The sequence below is a fragment of the Dendropsophus ebraccatus genome, chromosome 6 (genome assembly GCF_027789765.1).
Source record: "Dendropsophus ebraccatus isolate aDenEbr1 chromosome 6, aDenEbr1.pat, whole genome shotgun sequence".
Lineage (NCBI taxonomy): Eukaryota > Metazoa > Chordata > Amphibia > Anura > Hylidae > Dendropsophus > Dendropsophus ebraccatus.
Genome location: NC_091459.1, coordinates 126,604,361 through 126,623,259, shown reverse-complemented (window position 1 = coordinate 126,623,259; position 18,899 = coordinate 126,604,361). Strand labels below are relative to the sequence as shown.

General features: G+C 42.6%; 1 protein-coding gene across 1 annotated transcript in view; it reads left to right on the top strand.

Moving 5' to 3' along the window:
• The window catches only part of LOC138795072 (cytochrome P450 2K6-like), a 31,339-nt gene extending 17,012 nt beyond the window's left edge, over positions 1–14,327 (top strand). The window contains exons 4-9 of the mRNA XM_069974026.1: positions 1,705–1,865; positions 8,010–8,186; positions 9,602–9,743; positions 11,733–11,917; positions 13,411–13,552; positions 14,149–14,327. Coding sequence (XP_069830127.1) covers positions 1,705–1,865; positions 8,010–8,186; positions 9,602–9,743; positions 11,733–11,917; positions 13,411–13,552; positions 14,149–14,327 — 986 coding nt within the window. The remainder of the gene's footprint in view (positions 1–1,704; positions 1,866–8,009; positions 8,187–9,601; positions 9,744–11,732; positions 11,918–13,410; positions 13,553–14,148) is intronic.
• The last annotated feature ends 4,572 nt before the right edge of the window (positions 14,328–18,899 follow it).

The window sequence follows — 18,899 nt, the reverse complement described above, 5'->3', positions numbered from 1 at the left end:
CCGCTTGGCACTTTATGTCCACATGTGGGGTATTTCTGTACTCGGGAGAAACTGCGCTACATGTTTTGTGTTTTTTTTTTCCTTTTATCCCTTTGTGAAAATGAAAAATTGAAGTCTAGAACAACGTTTTAGTGTAAAAAATACTTTTGTCTTTTTTCACGCCATATTGTTGGGAAAATCTGTGAAGCATCTGTGGGGTCCAGATGCTCACCGCACCCCTAGTTACATTCCTTGAGGGGTGTAGTTTTCTGAATGGTGTCCCTTTAGTGGTGTTTTTTAGGTTTTGGCACCCCAGAGCCTCTGCCAAGCTTAAGTGGTACAGTCAGAAATGACCAAATATAACGGAGCCATTGAAATGCACTAGGCGCTCCCTTATATCTGAGGCTTGTGGTTGCGTCAAATAGGGCCACATATGGGGTATTTATATAAACTGTAGAAACAGGGCAATAAATATTGGGGCGCATTTCTCTGGTAATAAGTTTATAATTATGAAAAATATTGGATTACAATAAAATCTCTGCACAGCTTTTATTTCTGTGACTCCCCTAAAGGGTTAAAAAAACTTTCTGGATGAGTTTGGGGGTACAGTTTCTGAAATGGGGTGCTTTGTGGGGCTTTCTAACATACAGTCCCCTCAAATACACTTAAAACCTGAACAGGTCCCTAAAAATATCTGATTTTGAAATTTTACAGAAAATTTGGAAATTTGCTGCTAATGTTTTACGCTTTCTATTGTCTAAAAAAAATTAAATATAGTTTAATAAATGCCGCCAACATAAAGTAGACATGTTGCTAATGCTATTTAATATATAATTTATGTGGCATAACCATTTTCTGTATAAGCAGAAAAGGTTTAAAGTTGGAAAAATGCATTTTTTTTACAATTTTTCACGTTATTTTGGGTTTTTTCATAAAGATTTGTTATAAGTATCGACTCCAATTTACCTGAAATGTGAAGTACAATATGTCACGATAAAACAATCTCAGAATCAGCCGGATAGGTAAAAGCATCCCAAAGTTATTAATGAATAAAGTGACACAGGTCATATTCATAAAATTTGCTCCGGTCCTTAAGGCCATTTTAGGCTCTGTCCTTAAGGGGTTAAGGTGTCACTGTTGTTATAACTTTTAAAATCTAAATCAACAGTAGATGTAATATAAAGCAAGTTTCCAATATACATTAATTTTTTTTATTGTTATCATGCTGTAAAACAAAGCTGTATTTACCAGAAATTCAGGTCCAGTCTCCTGGATTTTCTGCTGGTTGGAAAGAAAAAAAAAAACAGACTAAACCCAGGATTTCCAGCCGGTACAGAGTGTCGTCGCTCAATGTGTCCATCAGTCACATGACTGCCTTCTCTCTGTGAGCGCTCAGATGGCCTGGGATACACAGGACTTCCTGTTTTCTGACTGTTTCCTGTTTTTTGAGAAAAAAAAAGTCAGAAAACTTAGGAAGTGCCCTGTTCTCCATGATAACTAAAAAATATATAACGAATGTCAATTGCAAACTTGCTTTATATCACATCTACTGTTGATTTAGAGTGATAACAACGGTGTCACTTTAATATAATACTGCTTATTTGCATTAGAAAATTACTATTACAGCTATCTTGGGGGGTGTAATGGGGGCTACTTTAACACTGCTACTATTTAACGTTGTTTTTGTTCCTTTTTGTTTTTCCTTACTTTTTACTCTTAATTTAGGTGAACCCTTTGACAACCAGGCGAGAATGAACGCTGCTGTCGCTAATATCATTATATCTATTATACTCGGCCATCGCTTTGATTACGATGATCCAAAACTTCACAGACTTTTGACCATTATAATGAATAATATCAGGATAATGGGTACCCCTATGGTCTTGGTGAGTTTAACGTTTCTGTTCCAAGGTAGTCCGTTGCTAGCTGGTCACTGGGTTAGGTACTCACCCCATAGCAATGATAAATAGACACATTTAGTGCTGCTTTCAGGAGCTGCCTGGCATCATCACACTCATTTATTTTCAGGATTCTAGTACCCTGTTTTTTTTTTTGTTTTGTTTTTTCAAAAATTAGCCATAGCTTAAAGGGAACCTGTCACCCCCCGTGCCGGGGTGACAGGCTCCCGACCCCCCGTTAGAGCCCCCTATACTCACCTAATCCCGCCGGGTCCCGCTTCTGGAGGTGGTCGGGTGACTGAGATCTCAGCCGCTACAGCCCGACGCGCGCGCTGAGAGATGAGTCCAACACCTATAGAGAATGACAGGAGACTCCAGCGCTCCGTCATTCTCTATGAGCGGCTGAGATCTCCGTCACCCGACCACCTCCAGAAACGGGACCCGGCGGGATTAGGTGAGTATAGGGGGCTCTAACGGGGGGTCGGGAGCCTGTCACCCCGGCACGGGGGGTGACAGGTTCCCTTTAATTTTGCAGGGTTTCTGGAGTAGGCTTGAAATATAACCCTACTCCAAAAATAAACCCTAGGTAGAGTCAGCATGTCCAGTACGAGCTTATGTCAGAGAAAAGACTCCTAATCGTCCTGGACATATGCCCTTCTACCCCGCCCCCCCCCCCCCCCCCCTCCATGGCAGGGCACCTACTTCAGAGTCTCGCCTCAGGCTGCAATGAATCTGCAAATAGATTCGACTGGGAAACTGAATAAGTAATAATACATTTTTACCCCCAGACAACAAAGGCTCAAAAATAAAATCTACTCCATGGAGTACAAGAAAGGGATTGTTGCTCATTGAAAAAAAATAAGACCTGACCCTAAAATAGGCTCTAGCCCTTTTTTTTCTGAGAAACTAGCAACATTTTCCTCTATCTTATTCACAATTAGGGCTCATGCACACTGAGCAATAGATGAAGAATTGAAGAGGAAAGATTTCTGCTTGAAATTGCTCTTCTATTTTGCTCTGACAGAATAGGAGCAGAATAGGAATGAATTTGAACAGAATTCGAGCGGAAATCAAGCCGAATGCAAGTGGAATTCAAGCCGAATTTTAAGCAGAATTCAAGCTCCATTGACTTCTATAGGATTCCTGTAGCAGAATCCGCCCAAAGAAGTGACATGTCACTTCTTTGGTCAGAAAGCGGATCTGTGGCAGAAAATTCTGCTCAGAAATTCTGCAGTGTGAACAACAGAGCAGAAATTCCATTGAACACAATGGGACATTACTCTGTTCATATTTTACGGGAGGAATTTCAAGCAGAAATTAATAGCAGATTCCACTTTAGTTCCTCATATATTTCTCAGTGTGCAAGGGCCTCTAAGGGGAGCATATTTCTGTACAGGTCTTAACTTAAATAAGTCTCCTAAAGGCCGTTCACTTTGGGAAACGAGCACCAATCTCCTAGATCGGCGCTTGTATACTGAGCCAATTACACGGCTCAATTATTGTGCAGCTAGGTCTATATATCATTAGTGATTCTGTTCATAATTATGTGACTCCACTGTGTAAATCAAAACTTCTGCAGCTGTTAATATGTTACTGTCTTGCACGCGTCTGCAGGAGCGGCCAACATACATCTTACCTGTAGCCTGAAGACTCATTTTTCTTCATACTCTTCAACAATTATGCCACAGCTATCCTGCTAGTCCATGCTATTGCCCATGACTTTGTGTAATGATCCCCCATCTCCTTCCCATCACCTTAACCCCTTAACGACCGTGGGCGTACATTTACGCCCCCACTGCCTGTGCCTCAAAGCAGGAGGGTGTAAATGTACGCCCTGCCGGGGTCCCAGGCTCACAAGCTGAACCCGCTCCATAGCCGGTGAAGACCGGCTGCTATCTGCAGCTAAGCCCTAATCCTCAAAGGCGGGCCGCCGCGATCGCACGGCCGCCCAGCATTAATCCGCGGCGTTTAAGTATAAGTGACAGGAGCATCTCCGGTCACTTAGCGATCGGGTCCGCCACAGGGTGTCTGCGGGGGTTCCGATCGCACTGCCCGACTGCCGGAGGTCTGCTGCTTACCTCCGTGCAGTCCGATCTTCTGGTACAGTCTGCACACAGGCCCCAGGCAGGCTCTATCAGAAGATCGCCGATAACACTGATCCCTGCTATGCTATTGGCAATCTAATGCAATAATGTTAAAGGGGTAGTGCGGCGTTTCAAAATTATTCACTAAATAACACACATTCCAAAGTTATACAACTTTGTAATGTATGTTATGTTAGTGAATGGCCCCCTTCCCCGTGTTCCCCCCCCCACGCTAGACCCGGGAGTGTGATGCACTATACTCATCTGATTTGTGTCGACCCTCGTCCGACATCTTGGGACAATGATGTCATCTTCCGGAGGCCGACGGAACCGCTCCATCCGTCCCTCATGCCGGCCCCCCTCTGCCGCATCATTAGCTGCTCAGCCGCGATTGTGAATTTAAAGCGGCTCTGTACCCACAATCTGACCCCCCCAAACCACTTGAACCTTCGGATAGCTGCTCTGAATCCAAAATCTGTCCTGCGGTCCGTACGGCAGGTGATGCAGTTATTGTCCTAAAAAAATATGCCCGTGTCAAACAGGAGTATCTGTGCCCTTACTTTGCACAACCTCTCTGTCCCTCCTGTGTTAGCCCGGCACATGGACTGGAGGAAGGACGGAGGGGTGGTGCAAAGTTAGGGCACAGATAATCCCGTTTGGTACGGGCTTCAAGTTTAAAAGTATTTTTTTAGGACAATAACTGCATCACCTGCCGAATGGACCCCAGGACAGATCTTGGATTAAAAGCAGCTATCTGTAGGTACAAGTGGTTTGGGGGGGTCAGATTGTGGGTACAGAGTCCCTTTAAAAAGTGTAACCCCCCCCCCCCCTTTCCAATTTTATACATAAAACACATAAAAATAATAAAGCTAATTAACATATAATATACTGTAGCGTGCGTAATTGTCCAATTAAAATAAAACAATACTATTCCCGCACGGTGAACGGCGTGAACAAAAAGCGGTAAAAAAAAAGCAGAAATTGCTTTTTTTAATGACATTTTATGTATTAAAAAATTAATAAAACGCAATCAATACGTTTGATCTAAAAAAAAAAAAAAAATGTTACTGATAAAAACTAGAGATCATGACCCAAAAAAATTACGCCCCACACGACCCCATAGGTGAAAAAATAGAAGCGCTATAAGAGTCACAATAGGGCCATTTTATGCCTATTTGCAAATAAAAAAAGTTTTACTGCTAATAAAATTAGTAAAACCTTAGTAAACCTAGTAAACATGCATATGGCTATGTTCAGATCGACCTAAAGAATAAAGAAAAAATGCCAGTTTTACCGTAAAGTGCCTTACGTAAATATGGAAGCCCCTAAAATTTGAGGAATCACAAATTTTTTAACCCAAATGATATTTTGAGGGTTCCAACATTCATTTTATTGCAGATTGAAGGATGCCATACAAAGCACACCTGCTCCTGAAAAAAAACAAGCCCTCACATGATCCTGTAGGTTAAAAAATAAGAGTTATGGGTCTTAGAAGGTGAGGAGGAAAAAACGAAAACGCAAAAGGTGACAATTGGCCCGGTCCTTAACCCCTTAACGACATCGGGCGTAAATTTACGCCCTGATGCCGGTAAGGAAGTTCAGAGCGGGGCCGCGCGGCGACCCCGCTCTGAACCGCGCCGGTCCCGGGTGCCGCGAGTGGCCCGGGACCGTAGGTATTAGCGGGCACGGTCCGATCGCCGTGCCCGCTAATACAGTAATCAGATGCAGCTGTCAAACATGACAGCTGCATCCGATTACCGGATTCAGCCGTTCCCTGGGGTCTAGTGGAGATGATCGCTCCTCCGGGATGTTATCCCGGAGGAGCGATCTCCGTAACTGAAGCCGGCCGGGGACGCGTCCAAGATGGCGCCGTCCGCGGCTCGGCACTCGTTTGTTTCCGGCTGCAGCAGCCGAAAGCAAACGAGTGCCGATCTCATGGATCTCTGCAGCATATCTATGCTGCAGAGATCTCAATGAGAGATCAAAGCACTTATACTAGAAGTCCCCCAGGGGGGCTTCTAGTATAAGTGTAAAAGTAAAAAAAAAAGTGTTGTTAATAGTAAAAAGCCCCCTCCCCTAATAAAAGTCTGAATCACCCCCCTTTTCCCAGGTTATAAATAAAAGTAAATAAATAAATACATAAACAAACATGTTTGCTATCGCCGCGTGCGTAATCGCCCGAACTATTAATTAATCACATTCCTGATCTCACACGGTAAACGGCGTCAGCGCAAAAAAATCCCAAAGTGCAAAATTGCGCATTTTTGGTCTCATCAAATCCAGAAAAATTGTAATAAAAAGCGATCAAAAAGTCGTATATGCGCAATCAAGGTACCGATAGAAAGTAAACATCATGGCGCAAAAAATGACACCTCACACAGCCCCATAGACCAAAGGATAAAAGCGCTATAAGCCTGGGAATGGAGCGATTTTAAGTGACGTATATTTGTTGACAACGGTTTGAATTTTTTACAGGCCATCAGATACAATATAAGTTATACATGTTACATATCGTTTTAATCGTAACGACTTGAGGAACATATATAACAAGTCAGTTTTACCCCAGGGCGAATGGCGTAAAAACACATTTCCCCCAAATAAACAAAATGCGTTTTTTTTTTTTCAATTTCCCCACACTTTGAATTTTTTTCTGGTTTCGCAGTGTACTTTATGCAAAAATTCAGCCTGTCATTGCAAAGTACAATTAGTGACGCAAAAAATAAGGGCTCATGTGGGTCGCTAGGTGGAAAAATGCAACTGCTATGGCCTTTTAAGCACAAGGAGGAAAAAACGAAAACGCAAAAATCGAAATTGGCTCTGTCCTTAAAGGGTTAAGGCCATTTCAGGCCTGGTCCTTAAAGGGGAACACCGGATAAGGAAAACTTGTTTTCTATTAAAAGTGCATTAAAAGTTATATAGATGTGTCTATACAATGTATTACTCTATTTGTGCGGTTCTGCCACACTGGTAGCTGATAGAAATCCAGGAAGTAAAAAAAAAAAAAAAAAGGCCTCTGTGCCAATTCACATTGTCTCCTGCTCCTTCTGCTATCCCCCCTTAGAAGTCAAATATGCCATGCCTCTGTCTCACATTGTGTGTGATTGCTGAGGACAGGCTGATGATGCAGACTGGGGGCAGGACATGTTGTCACAGGAGGCTTAGCTGGATCCCCCAATCCCTTGAGTGATCCACCATCTCTGACCAGCCAGAAGCAGGTGCAGCACTAATTTTACTGATTATGATGGGTGGAGAACTGTGATGATCAGCTGAGGGAAAGCATTGCATTCTGGAAACTGCTCAACCAGGAATGACAGAAACACAATACAGAACAAACCCACCCCCAAACAAATGGATTTTTGGTAGTTTCAAAACTGGGATAGACAGGTAAGTAATGCTATATGCTTCTGCAGAAGTTTCATTTTTTTAACCTCTACCTGGAGTTCCCCTTTAAAGGGTTAAAGGAGAAGTGCGGTGAAATTTTTTATTTAAGTATTCTATTATTTCCCAAATGTTATACAAATCACCGATATACACTATTTACGTGAAATGCTCATAAAATGTTTTCTCCCTGCACTTACTACTGTATCAAGGCTTCACTTCCTGGATAAAATGGTGATGTCACGACCCGACTCCCAGAGCTGTGCGGGCTGTGGCTGCTGGAGAGGATGATGGCAGGGGGATGCTCAGTGTCCCTCCAGTGCCCTGTGTCCCTCAGTGTCCCCCTGCCATCATCCTCTCCAGCAGCCACAGCCCGCACAGCCCTGGGAGTCGGGGAGTGACATCACCATGTTATCCAGGAAGTGACATCACCATGTTATCCAGGAAGTGAAGCCGTTGATGCAGTAGTAAGTGCAGGGAAAAAAAAGCACTTTATAATAATTTCCCGTAATAAGTGTGTAATGGTAATTTGTATAACTTTTGGGGGACAATACACTACTTTAATAAACATTTTTGCCTGACTTCTTCTTTAACAGATATAATGTTTTTTCTTGTTCTAGTGCCCAACATGCCCGACAAAGATAAAATGATTAAATTTTTTTCTCTACAGTTGTACAACGCGTTCCCATCCCTAATGCGCTGGCTTCCAGGAAGTCACAAAACTATCCGACCGACCATGGATGAATTTAATTCATTTGTTAGAGAGGTCTTTACAAAACAAAAAGATCAACTGGACGTCAATGACCAGAGGAATCTTATAGATTGTTTTCTCATCAAACAGAAAGAGGTAACGTAATAGGATTGACAATTCACTATAATAAAATGGTAATCAGTCCCTTTCCACTCACATGGTATAGTACTCTTGGGCTGGGGTAACACAATTCCTTTGATTGGAAGTACTCTGTGGGACCCATTGTTTGTCCATGAGCTGTTGGGCAGTGCCCTATTGCCTAGATGGTCAGTCTATCACACTTCATTACATATTTTGCAACAGTTTGATCGTTCAGCTGAGATGTATGGAACTGCACTGTTTGGAAATCCAAGAAGGGAATTTAAGATCTATATTTTGCTGTAATTTACCCGATTTTGTTACACGTTTATTATTGCACCATATATTCTTATTTCATAGTTGTTGTTTTTTTTTTTTATTAAAAGTGACACTGTAGTTAGAACTTTATATATATACATATGTATATATGTATACAAATTGTTTTAGTTGTCATGCTTAGGGACAAATTTACAGTCGGAACAAAGCGAATCAAAGTTCCTAATGGTGCGTTTACACAGATTTATCTGACAGATCTTTGAAGCCAAAGCCAGGAACAGACTATAAACAGGGATCAGGTCATAAAGAAAAGACTGGGATCTATCCTCTTTTCAAATCCATTCCTGGCTTTGGCTTCCAAAATCTGTCAGATAAATCTCTCTGTGTAAACGCACCCTTACTGTAGTTTGCTCATCAGTCTGCAGGTTTTGAAGTCCGCTCCATTACATGCTGCTCCTCCCAAGAAGCTGGGAAAAGATGGATCCCATTCTGGGAAACTTTTCCCAATTTCCCAGGACTGGATCCATCTTTTTTCCAGCACCCGGGGAGGAGCGGCACGGAAAGGAGCACACTTCGAAGTCCGCAGCCGGATGAGCGTAATACAGATAGGAACTTTGATTCGCTTCGTTCCTACTATAAATTCGCTCTTCCCTGATCGTGCTTTAAGACAAAGCTTTACTTACCAGAAATCTAGTTCTAGTCTCCTGAAGGCACTTTTTTTAGTTTTGCGCTGGTTGAGAAAAAAAAAGACTAAACTCTGATTTGGATGCTTTGGATCATGATTTACGCCTGCTCCCCACCTTGCCGCACCCCCCAATCTGGCGAGCAGGGGATATGGCTGACGTACGTCAGAGAGAAGGGGTGAATCTGCCCCTTCTCCCTGGTGTTCACCCCTGCCGTAACTTCGATAAATGTCCCCCTAAGTCTGGCCAGTGTTGACCATGACTGCTTTCTCTGTGAAAGCAGATGACTAGGACAATGATGAGTATAGAGTATAGTTTAAACACTCTTGTGCACATTTTACACAATTTAGAATTTTGACTTCACTTGCATGTTATCCATTAAATCTATATTTATGCTGGGGGTTTGGATGTGTAAACGTCTAAACTCAGTGTAAATAAAGTTTCTTTACATATATGTTCCATATTTAATTTCAGGAAAAAACTAATTCTGAGTCATATTTTCATGATGAAAACCTTACATCTCTTGTGGCCGACTTGTTCGCAGCTGGAATGGAGACGACTTCTACCACACTTAGATGGGGCCTTCTGTTAATGATGAAGTATCCTGAGGTTCAGAGTAAGGGGATATAACTACTTACGATGTGTAAATGTAACACAGACAACATTTGCACTCAAAATTATTCAAACCCCACTGCAAATAAGGATATTTGCAAATTCTACAAACTTCTGTTGCTTGCAAGAAAAAAAAAAGTCAAACAAGGACAATGTTAATCATTTAACTCACACTGACCATTTGCTCTATTAAATACTAACATCAGCAGTTAGTTGCAATTTGAACAAAGTGTATATACCCACACACCGCAACTTTCAAACTTCACTTATTAAAGGTCATAAATAGTCACAAACAGTAATTAGGTACTTAGTGCAAAACAGTGGCAAACGGTTCTCATGTACTTAGCGATACTGATCCAACAGATAAATAGATGAGCTGAGAAGACACAGTAACAGGTGTGAGGGCCCCTTGCCTAATGTACTCTGTGGTGAAGTGTTTCAGTAGAGTGTTTGAAGAATATCCTTGTACTTATGTATGAATGAGTCTCATTTATCTCACCTAACCGACTTCCACTCCACAGTGTCAGGTTTCCATCATACTGGGGTAGTACGAGTCCCAGGTCTCTGTAATGGGTGGAGCGGGCTTGTAGAAACCTTCCTACAAAGCTGAGCATCTTGTAGATAGGGGCTTGCTGGCACTGTGCTCTCCAGTCCAGTCTTGAGTTATCCGTCCCTTTCTCTAAGCTGGTTAACTGTCCTGTTTTAGTGAAATCCACAGCGTAGGCAAGGGTGAAGACTCCCTTGTCTCCGGCTCCCTAGGGGTATGGTCTTGCAACCCATAGTAGTGGGGTAGCTAGTTGCAGGAACAACTATATAAACGTCCTGCCTGGCCTGTAGCCAGGCACTAACTAACTGACAACTAAAGGGAAGTAGTAACTATAAAAGGGAAACGTGTGTGTAGCTAGACCTAGTGTTAGCTGCGACTGTGCTGTGAGAGTGCGACATCTAGTGGTTGGAGAAAGGAACGGCGGCCTCCTGTCCTAACCTGTGACACTAGAGTGAGATACTTCTACCAAAGTGTAAGAAAAATTAGAAATATGCATAGTGGGACACTACAATTGTAACTAACTTGTGATGTTAGTTAATTTTGTGCTGAGAAACAGAAAGATCAGTTATCAGTTTATGGATGTGCGGCCATGTCTGTTTTTTTTCCCACAAGAAAATTACTTGGTAAATCATTTAACCCTCTATGCCATGGAACTCAGTGACTTCCCGCATTATGAGATACCGGTATGCCAGAATGTACAAGGGTTCTATGAAGTAGGCTCAGGAGATGAGCTCTTTTCATAGAAGGCAAAGACCCTTAGCCATCAGCAGCCAATTCCTCACAGTTAATGACAGGCATAGATAGTGATGAGCAAACATATAGCCAGGTTCGGCCGTGTGGCTGAACACATACTGTATGCTCGGCATTCAACTCCAGGCATCTGGAGAAAATGGATGCCACCCGAAGGCATAGATACAGCCATTTTTACGATGATTGTTCATCACTAGTGATAGAGTCCGCCTCAGTCTGCCAGATGTTGTAGGTATATAGCCAACTTTAAGTTGTCCATGGATAGAACTGTGCCGGCACAGGGAAGCCAGTCCTGTGGTCCTTTTTTTGAACCACGGAGCAGTTCCCGTATAGGGCGCCATTCTATTCACAAATACCGGCTTGGGGTGATGCACTGGAGGCAGGCCGGCCTGCTCCCAGTGGAAGAAAACCCCCGGCCCTCTATGACGCAGCTCCATTAGAATCAGAACGGCACCGTACACAGGAACCGGGCCGCGGTTTAAAAAAAAGGACTGCCGCACCAGCTTCCCTGCGCCGGCACTGTTCTATCCATGGGCAAAACTTAAAAGCGAATGTACCTCATGGTACATTCGCTTTAAGGAATACAATACAATAGTCTAAAAAGGCTTACCTTTTAGACAACCTTCAGTGCTTACTTAATGTTTGATTTTAGCAAAGACTTGAAGAAATTAATGGTAATTCTTATTCTCTTATCAGAAAATGTTCAAAAAGAAATTGAAACAGTTATTGGTTCAGTTGAGCCACAGCTGGTGCACCGCCATCAAATGCCATACACGGATGCTGTTATCCATGAAATTCAAAGATTCGCAAATATTTTGCCAACCAATGGGCCCCATATGACTGCTCAGGATGTCACCCTGAAAGGATTCTTTATACCAAAAGTAAGTGTCTTTATGTAAGAATCTTTTTTTCTGTGGTCTATAAAACCAACAAAGATCTCTGGGTATCCTCTGATTTTCAGAGGGTTCAAGAGGTAATAGGAGAGATGAAACATGAAAAGGGAGGAAAATATTATCTGAAAATTTAACAGGATTGCCTCTAAAATGTTGTGAGAATCCTTACTTCCAGCCCCCCAACTCTATGTCTGTGCCAAAATGGTTCAATTTCCTTCTAAATGATGGGGAAGCAGGCCATGTAGCTTTGGCTGCAGCATGCAGTCAGAGCCACGCTTACATGGGGACACTAATAGACTCACAATTTTGGTAGGATTGTCAGGTTTGGAAGATTTGAAAGTGAAGGGCCAATGAGCGATAATTGTTATAACTTTTTAGAGCTCAAGACACCTCCTTTAAGCCTCTTAAGCCAGTATCATACTGGTCTATTTTTGCCTTCAGGATACAGCCCAGTGTCACTTCATGTGGATGCTTTTATTTATCCAAATAAGTCTAAGGTAGTTACTTCAATGAACATTGTACTTTATGTTACTGGTAAATTTTGGTAAATTCATGGTTTGTTTGAGAAAAAAAAGAAAAAAAACTTTGAGCAAAAATTTGGGGGAAAAAATTAACATTTATTCAAAATCTGAAATATCTAATAAAAAATTGTTATGCCTTATAAACCAGTTTACTATATGTCTACTTTATGTTGCCATCATTTGTTGAATGTCTTTTTAGCAACAATTTTTAACATTTTCAAGACAATTAAAACATGTTTTTAGTGACCACGTAAGTTCTGAGGTGGCTTTCAGAGGCCTATTTATTAAAACCCCAGTAAATTACCCCATTTTAAAAGCTGCACTCCTCCAAACAGATATATTGATTGTGTCCTCAGTCTATGCTTATGGTTAGCACTTACAACCCGGCCCAATACACCCATCACTGTTCTGCCGTACATTAGCCCTGGTGTAGTTGGCTCTCAGCAGGGTCTTGTGGTTGCGGCAGTAGCTGGAGGTCCTCAGTCCTGCAGACAGGAGGACCCCCGTGTGCACTGCCTTCGCCCATTAAATGCACAAAGCGGAACCACCTGCAGCGGGTATACGGATAGCACGGGATGATGGCTGTGAGCAGCAGCCAGGCATCCTGGGAGGAAAATGATAACTTAACGGACGCCTGTGTCAGTACACCTGCGGCTTTATCTAAGCGAGGCATTGGGAGGTATCAGTACACTTTGTAGATGTAACTGGGTAGCAGCTGTAACTTCCTGGTCAGCACCATATTGAAAGATACTCCATGGATTAGAGAACGTTGCAATGGAGGCAATGAAAGATGGAAAAGGTCATGGAAAATGTCTAAAAAAATTCAGAGATGGGGCGGTAAGCCAGCCAAGTGTGCTTTGAATGTGATTTTTCTTTTGTGAATTCCCATTTAAAGCGACCCTAACTACTCGTGTGGATTTTAGCAAAAAGAACAATTTATGAATTTACAAATCTTTTCAGGGGATTCAGGTAGTTCCATCTCTGACTTCTGTCCTTCGAGACGAAAAGTATTTCAAGAATCCCGATGAGTTTTACCCGGAACATTTTCTGGACTCTGATGGAAACTTTGTTAACAATGAGGCCTTTATACCATTTTCTCTTGGTGAGTACCATTAAAGTACAGATGGTTATATACTTTTAATGTTCTTTCGGCTGACAGCTATCTCTCGTGACCTCCCGAACACATGAGCGTTCAGTGTGACGACGTGTTCGTGTGCCTCCTTTGGAGAGGGGAGGGGTAAGCCACAGCCAGATAGCACTGATGGCAGCTGATCTTGTCAGAGAACAATAGGATTGGTGGGATGGTTTACACTAGGATTACACTATTTGCAAATGGTAACCAAGAGCCTCATTATTTTTGTGGAGATTTTTTTAGCAGTTGGGGGGCTGCTTTTAAGGATTTTCATATCTGTATAGGGTCTGTATCTAACCTACTTTCCCCTGACCTTGTCGGGAAGACAGTTAGTTTCGGCTGGGAACTTTTAGATTAGGGATATTCTGAGAAATTTTGAAGCACTGATGATTGATTTTAACTATTGAGCTACAAATGCAGCCCAAAGCTAGACCTGTCGTGGATGCAATCTTTTGGACTCAATAGTTGAAATCAATGTTAAAATCAGTAATGCTACAAAAAGTCTGTTTGCTACCAGATTTCATAATGGACTTATGTTTATGTTCTCTCTCTTCTCCTCTTTGTAGGTAGAAGAAGTTGCGCTGGAGAGAACTTGGCTAAGATGGAGCTTTTCCTCTTCTTCACAAAACTGCTGCAGAACTTCACATTCAAGGCTCCTCCTGGGGCAAAGCTGGATCTCACCTCTGCCGTCAGCTTCACCTCAACCCCAAAGAATCATGAGATCTGTGCAATCCCTCGTAATTAATGGATATCTTGTAAAATTTTGAATTCCCTTTGGTTGCCCGTGTACTGTGGTCCCTTAACATACAATATCGTTGGTTCTAGACCTTACCAGGTGGCGAGGAGACATAAAACATTTATACTTTATTCAATTTGCAATGCCCCATGATATCAGATATTTATGGCCAATTTAAACATAGCACCCATTTAACAGTGCACACCTCTTAAGCCTGCCCTTTAAGAATTAAATTCTGTAACTGCCCTTAACCCCTTCCCGCATCAGCATGTAACTGACGTCCTGATACGGGTGGGGGCGTTTTGAGAGGGGTCGCACGGCGACTCCGCTCTGAAACGACACAATCCCGGGTGCTGTGTGTAGCCCGGGACCGGGGCTATTAGTGGGTGGGATCCCATCACCATGCCTGCTAATTATACATTTAAATGCAGCTGTGAAAACTGACAGCTGCATTAAAATGTATTGTTTCCCCCTTTCCCTGGTGTCTAGCAATCGCGGAGAGAAGATCCCTTCTCCTTACTGAGCCGGGACTCAGTGTCGCACTGATGCTGATCCCGACTCGGCAATCCATCTATCTGGCCTGCAGCAGACCAGAGTAATACAGCAATGATCTGATCGATCATTGCTATATTAAGTATGATGCATGTAATCTCTATGGGAGATCACTGCAGTACAGTAAAAAAAAGTGTTTTTATTAATTAAAAAAAGCCCCCTCCCCTAATAAAAGTTTGAATCACCCCCCTTTTCCCATTTTATTAATAAGTAAACGGCATAAGCGCAAAAACCCACCAAAGTGCAAAATTGGGCATTTTTTGTCACATTAAATCCAGAAATATTGTAATGAAAAGTGATGAAAAGTTGCATATACACAAACAAGGTGGCGATAGAAAGAACAGATCATGGCGCAAAAAATGACATCTCACATAGCCCCATAGACCATAGGATAATAGACCACGATGGCTAATAAATAGAGATGAGCGAACCTCGAGCATGCTCGAGTCCATCCAAACCCGAACTTTCGGCATTTGATTAGCGGTGGCTGCTGAAGTTGGATAAAGCCCTAAGGCTATGTGGAAAACATGGATATAGTCATTGACTGTATCCATGTTTTCCACACAACCTTAGAGCTTTATCCAAGTTCAGCAGCCACCGCTAATCAAATGCCGAACGATCGGGTTCGGATGGACTCGAACTCGAACCCGGTTCGCTCATCTCTACTAATAAACCATTTAAATTTCAAAACTGACAACAGCTTTCAGATGCTCTTAAAAAGGCATCCCCAGTGGTCTAGTGCAGGTATCGGCTTCCCACAATGCGATCATGAGAAGCCAATACTTCATACTTATCGGGCCGGGCCTCTACAACGTAATGATGCTGTTTCCGGCAGAATTGGACAAACTATTAAATTATCTTGCAAGGTAAATGACATTTGAATAAAAAGTGATCAAAAAGTTGCATATACACCCCCCCCCCCCCCCAAACCTGTATTGTCAGTAATGTTTGTTACCCCCCCCCCCCCCCCTCATAACCTGCTAACATCTTCGTAATTTAAGGAAGCTCTGTGCAGGCTAACCGCACAGACATACTTCAGATGCGTACAAGAACGCATTCACAAAAGACCAAAACCTGAGCTTGAGCTCAAGATGTTGTAAAATTCTTTTATCTGGTTCAGCACTTTTGTTATATATTCAGATGTCCCCCTATTTGTAGACATCATTTTTCTTAAATACTTTGTAATTTTAAAGATTCATGTTATACTACTTGAAGAACCAACTTATGTCTTGTATAATCTTTAATAAGTTCTAAAAAACTAAAATAAAGAATTGATAAAAAAAAAAGTTGCATATACGCAACATAAGCAAGATATAAATAAAAAGTTCACAAATCATGGGGCAAAAAAAAGTGTCTCAAATAGCCCAATAGTACTTAAACCATTCATAATAGAGTAATTTTCAACACATTTATTTAAAAAAACAAGTTTAAATTTTTTAAATGCAGTAAATAAAAGTTATATTCATTGCCTATCGTAATTCTACTGACTTGAGGATCATAGATAACATGTCAGTTTTACCACAAGGTGAATGGCATAAAAAAAAATTTCAATTACAAAGCGTGTTTTTTTTTTTTTTTTTCAGTTTTGCATATTTTATGGAAAAATTAAGAGTGCCATTGCAAAGTACTATGGTGCTATGCCCTTTTTAAACAAGACAAGGAAAAAACAGTGCAAAGCAAGTGCAAAGATGAAAATTGGCTCAGTCCTTTAAGGATTAAAGGACAACTCCGGCCAAAACGTATTTTTTAATATGTTATTACTTATGGAAAGTTAAACAAATTCCTAATATACATTCATTAAGGAAAATGCACATATATGCACTGATATTTGCCTTAAAGGGAACCGGTCATCCCCCGTGCCAGGGTGACAGGCTCCCAACCTCCCGTTAGAGCCCCCTATACTCACCTAATCCCGCCGGGTCCCGCTTCTGGAGGTGGTCGGGTGATGAAGATCTCAGCCGCTGCAGCCCAGCGCGCGCGCTGAGAGATGAGTCGAACACCCATAGAGAATGACGGGAGAGTCCAGCGCTCCGTCATTCTCTATGGGTGTTGGACTCATCTCTCAGCGCGCGCGCCGGGCTGCAGCGGCTGAGATCTTCATCACCCGACCACCTCCAGAAGCAGGACCCGGTGGGATTAGGTGAGTATAGGGGGCTCTAACGGGGGGTCGGGAGCCTGTCACCCCGGCACGGGGGGTGACAGGTTCCCTTTATTTGCGTAGATCATGGAATCTTTAAATTCTTTAACCGTGACGTCACAAATCAGTTGTAATTCCTATGGAGTGTCCAGCAGGGGGTGCACTATATATATATAGAAGTCAACGAGTACCATTGACTTCTATATATAGTGCGCCCCCTGCTGGACACTATGGATTCAATGGATGTCTAAGTAACACATGTCTATGTATGCACACATATACACTGTACTACTCCTTCCATCATCTGCTTATTGTATGAGCAGATGATGGGGGAGTAATACCAGGGCCATCCCAATCACCAAACAGTCCCCGCCGCCACATAAACACTGTACTACTCCTTCCATCATCTGCTCAGGTGACATCAGGAAAAGAGTCGGCAGGAGGCTGGGGCGGCGGTGAGGTCTGCAGTCAGTGCCTGGCAGGGCATGTGAGTGCATCAGCAGCGGTATCAGCAGCAGGGATGTGCATGTGATGGGGATAGCCCTGATACTACTCTCCCATCATCTGCTCACATTATGAGCAGATGATGGGAGGAGTAGTACAGTGTATATGTGTTCATACATAGACATGTGTTACATAAACATCCATTGGTACTCATTGACTTCTATATATAGTGCGCTCCCTGCTGGACACTCCATAGCAATTACAACTGATTTGTGACGTCACAGTTTTTGAGAGAATTTGAAGATTCCATGATCTACTAAATTAAGGAAAATAGCAGTATATGTGCATTTCCCATAATTAATGTACATTAAGAATTTGTCTTTCCTTAACTTTCCATAAGTAATAACATGTTAAAAAATAATTTTGGCCAAACTCCTTTAGGAGTGAATGCTGTACCAGCCCTTCATTAATGGCCCTTTAAAGAGGATGTACTTTATAAGCACTTTATAAGCATTCCCCATAATAAGTGTATATTGGAGATTTGTATAACTTTTGGGGGGGGGGGCAACAATACTTTATTTTAATACTCCTTTAATAAAGTTATATTACTTTGCTCTGTTCTGGTACTGTCAAACAGCAATATGCAGAACAGGGTCCCATTCCCCCGTAAACTGTATACTCTTATATACAGGACACGGTTGCCAACACCATCACTGTGTCTGGCAACCGTGTAAGGACAAAGATAGCTATCCATAATATCACCTTCTCTAGTCTCTATGGATCACTCCCCAGGGGCCAATACCTCAAATCAAAAGAGAATGTTTCCCCCCCAGAAAAAATCTGTTGCTAAGGGTATATTCACACGGGCGGGCTCGCAGCGAGATTCTCGCTGCGGGCCCGGCAGGTCCTGGCAGTTCCCATACACTACATACTTGCTGCGGTCTAAACGACCGCATCGAGTATGTAATTATACCGCCCTTAACCCCTTCTGCTCCCGCCCGGCTCCCCCGCTGTAAGCATACATTACCTGTCCTTGCTGCACGGGTCCGGCGTCCTGCTCTCCTGTCCGGCCAATTAGTGTGCTGCCCAGCCGCAGCCACTGATTGGCCGGACGGGAGAGCAGGACGCCGGACCCGTGCAGCAAGGACAGGTAAAGTATGCTTACAGTGGGGGAGCAGAAGGGGTTAAGGGCGGTATAATTACATACTCGCTGCGGTCGTTTAGACCGCAGCAAGTATGTAGTGTATGGGAACTGCCAGGACCTGCCGAGCCCGTCCGTGTGAATATACCCTAAAAAAGATTTATATATGATATAGAAACATATCATCACAGTCACAGCTATGGAAAGAGAGACTTTTCTTACCACAGGACAACGTGAAAGAGACAAACCCAGGATTCCACTAGTTACCACCTATAATTCACAAAGCAAGGACATTGTCCAATGTTTG